The 10,000-nt window shown below is 41.0% G+C and overlaps 1 protein-coding gene across 2 annotated transcripts in view; it reads left to right on the forward strand.

Annotated features, from left to right (window-relative positions):
* Positions 1 to 6,694, forward strand: part of LOC138027229 (son of sevenless homolog 1-like) — a 49,504-nt gene extending 42,810 nt beyond the window's left edge. For both annotated transcript variants that reach the window (XM_068874779.1, XM_068874780.1), the window contains exons 27-32: positions 322 to 414; positions 1,645 to 1,762; positions 2,514 to 2,604; positions 2,697 to 2,778; positions 4,267 to 4,383; positions 5,503 to 6,694. In XM_068874779.1, the coding sequence (XP_068730880.1) occupies positions 322 to 414; positions 1,645 to 1,762; positions 2,514 to 2,604; positions 2,697 to 2,778; positions 4,267 to 4,383; positions 5,503 to 6,159 (1,158 nt within the window). In that variant the 3' untranslated portion in view covers positions 6,160 to 6,694. The remainder of the gene's footprint in view (positions 1 to 321; positions 415 to 1,644; positions 1,763 to 2,513; positions 2,605 to 2,696; positions 2,779 to 4,266; positions 4,384 to 5,502) is intronic.
* Positions 6,695 to 10,000: the final 3,306 nt, after the last annotated feature.

Raw genomic sequence — 10,000 nt, forward strand, 5'->3', positions numbered from 1 at the left:
CCATTAGTTACGGTAGCCATCTTATCCTTTAACTGTAACAATTGTGGCATATGTTCAACTTCTGCAAAATAAGACATATACCCAATATCTATCCCCTCCCTGCCTGACCTTGTATGTAGGTCTTTGGTTACATTTTTTGCTGGAGATACATTTTCACTTCGGCCTTGTTGGATCCCATTTCCAAACAAGACGTAACATTCAGACTGGCTCTTTCTCTGGTCTTAATCTCACACAAGCGCTAGACCCGAATTCTTCAAGTGTTCGGGCTTACATATAATTTTTCTTTCTTTCACTCTAACTTTATGATCTTTCTTACTGCAGGTTTTTCAAGAATTAAACAATTTCAATGGAATCTTAGAAGTAGTTAGTGCAATCAATTCATCTCCTGTCTTTCGACTTCAGCATACTTTTGCGGTAAGGCCGACGTTTTCTTTCATGCCAAAGTTACTTTTCGCGACTGTACTGATGTGCCGATGTTGACTCGGGGATACTCGGAAAAATCCGAGTGCTCCTTTGCCGGAGTCGAACCTACGACCTTCCAATTACTAGTTCGTGGGAACCAGGCCATGAAACTGGGTTCGTGTGACAATTGTCACGCCATAAAATTTAGATCCTAGCAGCATGGCGTGACAATTGTCGCATGATTATAATTTAATGACCTGGCTTCCACGAGTTCGTAGAGCAGAGATAGAGCATCCAGACTAGTAATCGGAGCTGGTAGGTTCGACTCCTGCAAAGGAGCACTCGGTTTTTGACGAGTATGCTCGAGTCCACATCGGAAAGTAAATCTCTTCAAGGTTATTTTTGTTTTCACGAACCAACATGCAACAGGAAGGGACGAGTCATTTGCCTTCGTCCTTATTAATTTGTTAAATTGTTGCGTCTTGTCGAACAAAGAAACGTAAAAAACGACGGAAATAATTTCTTTGACTGTAACGTTGTGAACATTCCGTGGCAACGCGCATACTAGACTCGGTGAACGGCCGTTGTCCGGGAAAGCAGCTCGCGGAATGACACGGGACCGGTGTGTTATTAGAGAGCTTAAGCACGCGCGTTTTTAAGACGCGGACGTCCACCGGAAGAGAAAATTTCTCGCGCCAGGGCAGTGGTGTCTCCCAAATTTTTATACTAATTATCTCTAAAGGATAAAAGATACTTGGAAATGTAAATGTGGTTGTGTGAAAACAGGTTAAAAGGGAAAATTGTACATTACATCATTGTATCTGTGTTTCTAGAGATTGGTTGCAAACCACCCATTGCCTGAAAACAACATACCCTGCTTTCTTGCTCAAATCATAAACGCCCAAGTGCAGCAAGAATTGATCTTTCAGCAGCCAATCAGAGCCAGCCTCCAATTCCGCCAAGGCCATACCCGCATGAAAATGTTCCATTTAGTTTTACTTCGTATTTTTCTTGATACATCTTGCGTCCTTTAAAATTAATGTATGTTTACAACCCGCTAAGTTTCACTCCTTAACTTTCTGCTCTGAATCGTCCTTTAAAATTAATGTATGTTTACAACCCGCTAAGTTTCACTCCTTAACTTTCTGCTCTGAATCGTCCTTTAAAATTAATGTATGTTTACAACCCGCTAAGTTTCACTCCTTAACTTTCTGCTCTGAATCGTCGCGTTTCTGGTGGCAGGAATTGTCCGCTAGACGAAGTCAGATCTTAGAGGAGGCGAAAGAACTTAGCCAGGATCATTACAAGAAGTACATTGAAAAGTTACGCTCCATAAACCCGCCATGCGTGCCTTTCTTCGGTAAGATACGACGGAACGTTAAGCCTGGTTTTCCCTAGCGACGCAAGCACAAAGCGCAAGGATCAAAATGTTTCCTTTTCCTTGTGCTTGCGTTTTGCTTGCGTCGTGTGAAAACGAAACGCAGCAAACGCACAAGGAAATCTGGCCAATCAAAGCACTCGTCCCAGATTCCCCGCGTCTGGGCATTTAAACAAAATGTCGGATGCCGTGGTTGATTTTTTTGCTTATGTCGACGTTTGTTTTCACTAGCGTAAGCTGCTTGTGCTTGCGTCGCTAGTGAAAAGCAGGTTTTAGAGTACGCATGTCGTTCGTGTAGCTTGTGGTGAATTACGGGAATATTAATAGGCTTGAGTTTTGTATTTTATCAGTAGGCCAATTGCTTCGGCAGTAGTTACAATTGTGAACTACTGACTTGGTAAAATTGCGCTTTTCATGTAAAATTCAAAGAAGTGAAAGAGGATGCGACATTTTGTTAAGGTCAGAGTGAGAGCATTAATGCGAAACATGGAGCCAGGCTGTAGACATTGTCTTTGGAAGGTGTGTAAATTTTCAGGCGTTAGTATTGCCTAGCAAGGGTTACAAGTACTTGCATTACAAGCGCTTGTGGTCGTTTTGAATTTGAGATTTGAAGACTGTTGGATCCGTTTCCTAGTTAGACTTCACGTACTACTTATGCCACTAATAGTCCTCTGAATATGATGATTTTGTTTTCATTTTCAATTTCAAGACCGCATGTTTTTGTTTCAAATAGGTATGTACTTGACAAATATTTTGAAAACGGAGGAAGGCAATCCGGATTTTCTTCCTAACTATCCCCCAGGGATAATCAATTTTAGTAAAAGGTAAGTTGTTGTTTGAAATGGTAAAGAAAGTTACAAAAGGTTCATTCAGTTTAAGCGATTAACTTCCGTTTTTTTTGTCTCTCTCTCAACAGGCGAAAAGTGGCTGAGATCACTGGCGAAATTCAGCAATATCAAAATCAACCGTACTGTCTTCAAAAGGAACATTTTATTGCCGTAAGCGGCTGACATCTTTGCGAGATTAAAGGCTGGTTTACACGTACAACGCATTCATAAGCATAAGCAGCATACGCAGGCGCATTAACTTGTTGTAAATTGGTGTCTTTTGTTCTAATGAATGGTACCAATTGTCAAAACGCTACTGCGTCTGCGTATGTCGCTTTTGCTTTTGCTTGCGTCGTCACGTGTAAACCAGCCTTTAGTTTAGGTGAAAGGGCAAACGCGAGGCTGTTGCTTGTCGTACAAGTGTGAAAATTTGAGAAAGATAGAAATGATCCTCGCCCTTTTCTGGACAATTTAAACAATTACGAGCTAAAATCAAGTTTCTTCGTCTTTGGAAAAAGCGCAAATTTCTTTCTGGCGTTTGCCAACGACGTGATACTAAAAGCGCGGGAAAATGTGCACGCGCGAGCCACGTTTGGTTTTGGTTTCAATTCTGATTGGTTGAAAAATTTGCACGACAACTTTGAACCAATCGCTGTGTTAAATAATCATAAAACCAAAGCATATTTGGGCATAAAATCCCAAAAATCCCCAGCTTTGTTCCAAGGAAAAGAGGTGCAAGTTACACGCTTCAAGGTCATGTGTGCTTCTGACTTATCTCATTGTCAGAAATAGATAGCAAATGCTTGGACTTAAGTAGACATAAGGGGCATTCTGCTGTATAGTTAACAATGATAAATCATGTTGTGGACAGTAATTTAACATAATCTAAATTTAGATCAGTGGGTGCAAGCCATCTCAGATGATCATCCGAGTTATCCAACCATGCATGCACCGCATTTAGGTCTCAGCACCCATTTTGAATAGTGCTGATAAACTGTGTTTAAGTCTAAACACCCATTCTAAGTAAGCACCCATCTTAAATCGATTAGCTTTCAATATTGATATAAAAATTCGCCTTCATTCAGCAGCGTGCTTCGATGATGTGGTGGTTATCGATGATTCCTTACGCGTGGCAAACGGACTAGGTTCAACCTTTTTGTCATCCATGTCCGTCGATCATCTTAAACAAAAAATTTCCTTTTTTTTTTCCTTTTTTTTCCTGACGAGGAAATTTCTAAGTATAGGGTAACTTAATGTAATTGAAGTCGCATATTTAATGAGTTGCTTGGATGACTCGGATGATCATCTGAGATGGCTTGCACCCAATAATCTAAATTTAGATTACATGGGTATTACCCATTTAGATTGTGTAACACGGGTGCATTGTGTGTGTGTCATGACTTGTCCAAAATATTTTGTTTTCCTTCTCTGAATCGTATACAACAATCTGCGATTTTCACCTACCATTGACAACACTCTCTCATTGGTGAGCTTCTTCTTCCAGCTAATTAAGTGAATTAGTAATTTTTATTTAACGTTTATTGGGGAAAGGAACTCAACCTTAAAAGTTTTCAATTAGATTGTTTTCAAACAGGGATTACCTTCCGTAGTCAATATATCATTTAGTACGAAAACTAACATGGACGGTTTATTGTTTAGGAGTACCTAGAGGATCTTGATCCGTTTGAGGGACGAAATGATTCAGAAATGGAGGACTATTTGTATCAGTTGTCTCTTGATATTGAGCCGCGAAACTGCGAAAGGCTTGTGAAACACGTAAGTTGTTTTGTAGGTTCGCAGTGAGTGCCGAGGGTCGGCTGGGGTTTTGGGGTATACGGTATACAGGGGCTTTTTAAATCGGGTATACGGTATATTGCAGCTGAAATACGGGTATTCGGTATCTTCAGATTTGACTGCGAATTTGAGTGTAAGTTCAAGATTCCTATTTCAAACAATTAGCCTCCACAGATACCCCTGAACTTTAAAATAAAACCTGACGATGACACAGAACAGGCCCATTCTCAAATGGCCGAGACTGGTTCGAAAATGGAAATACCTCAAGTTATAATAAGAGGCGTCAATGGCGAACCAAATTGAGGCTCTTTATGAAGTAACAGGACTATTTGTCAACCTTACTGTTTTGGTGTATTTATTTGCATTTGGCAACCATCAGTTTATTCTCCTGGGGCCGGTTCCTGTATGGAAGGAGGAATAAATTATACCAGAGATAACAGTTATTCCAGGGATAAATCTGCTATTCTGACACAAGAGGATTTATTCCGGGGATAAAGGTATTCCAGGACCCGGTTCCTGAAAGGTGTAATAACTCTATTCCAGGGATAAATGTGCCTTATTCCGGCACATTTATCCCTGGAATAGAGTTATTACACCTTTCAGGAACCGGCCCCTGTTCTTTTTGCACTCGGAAAATCGTGGCAAATGCCGAAGGGTTTTATTGCAAGAATTGGTTAACAAGTGATTGCCTTGAAACTCGTTCTCGAAGTCGTAGCCAAATCAGATTTTTGCACCAGACGCGCAAGCAAGTTGCTTCTTCGAAGCACGCGATTCAAGAAACGCTCCTTCGCGCCTCGCCGACTTCGCTGTTATTGAGGACATTTAGGTCAGATTTCGAGGACGAAGGCAACAAAAATTACTGTTTCCCGCACGTCCATTTAACTTTAAAGGCCAAGAGTTTTCAAGTGCGCTCGCGTAAATCTAAATACTCAGCACTTAACAGTTTTAACGTTAGATAAACCCCTGAAAAATTAGAAGTCGCAAGCAGACATCTGGAATATAGAACCTCAGCCAAGGGTTTTTGAATTGTTACTTTTTAAGCTATATTCAAATTTTTTAATCCGGAGTTACAGCGGGTCCTTGTTTGTTTTTCTGTTACAGCCTCGCAAAACCGATTATTCGTTGAAATCTCCAGGGACAAAGCCCACATATCTGCAGTCGCGACTCTCGATTGCCACACAAACAGGCCTCAGAAGGTCTTCTTCGCAGGCTTCGTCTATCTTCCTTCCAGACAGCGATTGGTTATCGTCAACTTCTTCGCTATCGCCGAGCACTCCTCGAACGGTTACGTCGTCATTGTCTTTCCCGCTTCCGGAAACTGTGGAGGAAACACCGCCTTTAGACGACTTGGAGCCTGATTATGTTAACATCGAGAACTTTCCGGAGAAAGAGGCTCCGCCTCCCATCATACCGCCAAGGAAAGCTCGGGCGGCCTCGGTGAATGGCCCTGAAAGTTCGACCGAGAATGCCGGGTCACGAGTCTGTCGGCAAACATCTCTGAATTTGCCAAGTACTCCCCCCGTTCCTTCAGTTCCTCGAAGAGCAGTGACATTAGAAAGGTTTCAGCACCTTAGTCACGACGATGACGCTGCTCCTCCAATCCCTCCTAGGGAACCAAATAGGGGGATACGGCGTATTCCCCCTCCGAGACCACCAAGGTTACTCTCAGATCATGAACCCCCGGCCAGTCCTACTAAATTAACCAATCACGATGACTCTCCTCCACCCGCACTGCCTCCAAAAGCCGGGCGCTCGTGACAGTCAGGAAATGCCCTTAAAATGTCTGGGTAACAAGACGCCTGTGAATAATATGAAGTGCTTGGATGTGCGCAGGAATGGAGAAATTATAGCTCTGATTTGTGCAAGTTAAATTCGACGAAAACCGTAGTAGCGCCCCTAAATATAAAACAATTCCAAATTTAAGTAGGCCACTTTTAAGTTTAGTTAATGCTTCTTCGGTGTGGCTTTGGGCAGGTGTACTTGAGGAAATAATCATGCATTTTGGGTGAAGTGGTAGTCAGTGTCCAAATGGGTAGGGTGGGTGGAGTGTTCGTAGTCACAACGTTGTTGCTAGTGGTATCCTGGCCATTAGAATAGTGCTCTGTGAGTATTTTTGATACCTTTTTTTCGCGTAGTGCGATGATAACGAACGATAAATTTTTTGACCCTGTCATAGACAGTGGTGCATTGAGCCAAAAAACTTTTGGCGACAAATTTGAATGCGTGTATCTCGTGAAATATGTCCAGTCGATGGTCCAGAAGCTCGAAAAATAAAGAAAAGTATTTTACTTCGTGTCGTCCTTACTTTCGTTGCGCATCACATCAAGCATCCCTCTGGTCCCAAGTTGTTGTAAGGGTGGTTATACGCACACATGGGTGGGTGGGTGGGTGGGTGGGTGAGATCAAATATGGACTAATAGCGGCAGCCAGAGGCGCCTTTACGAGCTGACGTCCGATCTCACCCATGAGAAACAATTGATTCTAAATCCACTCCCTCGAGATTTCTCCAATGTGAAAATAGTTTATTAGGAATACGCCAGTCAGTCTGCTGAGCAAAAGAAGCCCAGAATATAAGTAGCTGTATTCAAAATAACGGTTGGTCTTCCGCCTTTTTTCAATCTTACTTGAGGTGTCAGACAAGGTTGTCCTTTATCCCCGTATTTATTCATTCTATGTGTTGAAATACTGGGAAATGCCATAAGAAACCATGATCAAATCAAGGGCGTTTGTGTGTAAACTAAGTAAATACGCAGATGATACAACCTTGATTCTAGATGGCTCAGATAACTCAGTTCGCCAGTCCTTTAGTCTGTTAGGTTCTTTCGCAACTATTTCTGGTTTACGAATCAGTTACGGAAAAACAGAAGCTCTTTGGATTGGCTCTTCGCGTTTGCAAAGAAGAGTAATCCCGGGTTTTCAACATATTTTGTGGCCTGCTAATAAAGTCAAGGCTTTAGGGGTCTGGTTCCCTACAACTAAAGGCGAATCCTTAACACTGAATTGTGAAGAAAAAAGGAAAAGATTTGTAGGTTAGTTGATACTTGGCAATTTGGAAGATTAACCCTTCTTGGGAAAATAACGGTCATTAAAAGTTTGCTTGCTTCGCATCTAGTTTACATTTTGTCCCCTCTACCATCGTCGCATCACAACCTTAAAGAAATAAAAGATGTCTTTTTTAAGTTCCTATGGGATGGCAAAATTTAAAAGAACAGAAACAATCAATAACTTTGCCGAAGGTGGCCTCAAAATGCTAGATTTACAAAGTTTCAATTCAGCGATATCCAGATCCCCATAACAGAGGAAAATGGAAGCTGTCTGTAGAGTTCTCCCTAACAGGTCACGACCTTAACCTTCTTTTGCAAGGAAACCTTATTTCGGATGATGTTGCCTCTTTGGGAATAGAAGAACCCTTTACTGAAGATCTTATCGAAACGTGGTCACTTATGAATTTCAAAAAACAATTTTCCAATTTGGGCGAAACACCAATTTGGTAAAACTCTCTTATACGAATTGACAACAAGCCTATCCATTATCGTAACTGCTCCTCGGCAGGTATTTACTTGGTACGTGACCTTTTGGAAGAGGATTCACAATTTTTAACCTTTGATACTTTCAAGGAAAAGTTTGCGATAAAAGCTCACTTTCTACAGTACCACGGCGTAATAGGTGTCATCTCGAATATAAAACGTAAAAACCATTGTCCATAAATGAAAGGTGCTAAAACCGACACCAACAGCCTATCATCCTCTGAAGCTTTCTGTAAACTAGCCTACAAATCATTTCTAACTCAAAGCGCCTCTACCCCTTGTAAAAGTCAGGAACAATGTCTGGCAGACTGCAACCTTTGTGACTTTGATACGATTGATTGGCGTAAGTCATATACGTCATATACCCTTGCTTTTTTATGTACCAGCAAGTACGTGTATTTCAATTTAAACTTTTGCATAGAAAAGTGGCAACGTACAGTTTCCTTTTTAAAATTGGAATCAAATCTAATGATCAATGCAGTTTCTGCAAAGAAAGGTCGGAAACTCTTTTGCTCCTCTTTTGGGAGTGTCCTTTCGTTAAATCTTTTTGGAATGAAATAAGTAACTGGATGAAAAACATCTCTTGCTTTCTTAACGAAGAATTCTCCTTTTTGTCTTGCATTGGCCTCGTGAACGATACTACAAACCTGCCATCATGCGCATTTAATCGCTAGATATCACATCTATTTCTCCAAACAAAAAGGTCTTAACCCTTCATGGGAACTTTTTTTCGAACCTTTCTAAATTGTCCTGATTATGAAACGTTATGCCATTAAAACTGGGACTTTTAATTTAAATGCAAAGTGAAAAGCAAATTTGATGCAATGTGCATGGGGAGCTTTTATCCGGGAAAAGGATACTTAGTCTTTATTTCCTTTGTCTAGATGTAAGGAGAGCAGCATTTTGCGTTAACTCTCTGGTGACTCTTTTGACGTTTTTAGACGGATAATCAGAAGTGCGTAATGCGTGTGTGTGTGTGTGTGTGGCTCTGCGTGAGTATCAGAGCAGGAACTACTTAAGTTATTTTGGCTACTCTGTTTCATAGATCTGTATTGTTTAAGTAATTAGTGTAAAGTAGCAATGTAATCATGTATCCATATGCTTTATATGTAAGTAATGTAAATCAGTGATGCAAATAAATTAATTTAAAAAAAAAGAAAAAAAAAAGGAAGCCCAGAAAGACTACCTTATTAAGGTTAAAGAACATTGATAATAAGAAATGATTCTTACAAACTGGATACTGCGTGTAACTGAAAATTACATACATCTACGACTTTACCGTGCCAGATACGAAAAACCACTCTTTGAGGGCAAAAAATATTTGGAAGAGTATTCCTCATCTAATGCAGCGCTAGCGGCGCCATACCCCGAGGAAAGGGCAGTATTATTTTGTTACCTAGGGAAAAATTATGTGAAAAATACAGTTCGCACCAATTCAGACTACTAAAGAAAAAGTAAAACTCGATCGAGATGGACGCCCGACGGAAGTAGAAGTAGAAGAAGATCTAATCCCGAGATACCCTAACCTATGCCATAACCGCCTGTGGGCTTCTATGTCGTGCCGTCAAAATATTCAATTTATGACTAATAGCTCGTTCCCACTCGACCGTCAGAAATTACACTAAACCGCCATGAGACTTCGTGATATGTGCGGTATATAAATCCTAAACTACTGTATACCTAAACTCTTTTACCAACAGGCGCAAGTGGTTCCCCTTAGATGAGTTAAATCGTTTTGCGTTAGACTGGATAAAATTTACAAGTGGCTGTTTCTAGATGGAAAGGGTAAGGGTTGAGATATTTGAAAATTTCGATTGCCGCCTCTTACTTTGAGCAAATCAGAACGCTAGAAAAAGAGGAATTTTTTGCTGATGCCCTTCTAGGTATGCCTAGTTATATTCTTGGTTTGCACTCAAGTGATTAGACGGCTATGTTGGTGTACGAAACAAAAGCAAAATGTCGCTTGCGTTTTGCACAATAATAGAGATAAATTCCCAAAAGGCTGTGCTCAGCAAACCAACATGGCCGCCAATGACGTCAGGTGCAAGCCAAGGATAGCCAGGAACCCATGG

Source organism: Montipora capricornis, chromosome 12 (assembly GCF_036669925.1).
Source record: "Montipora capricornis isolate CH-2021 chromosome 12, ASM3666992v2, whole genome shotgun sequence".
Taxonomy (NCBI): Eukaryota; Metazoa; Cnidaria; class Anthozoa; order Scleractinia; family Acroporidae; genus Montipora; species Montipora capricornis.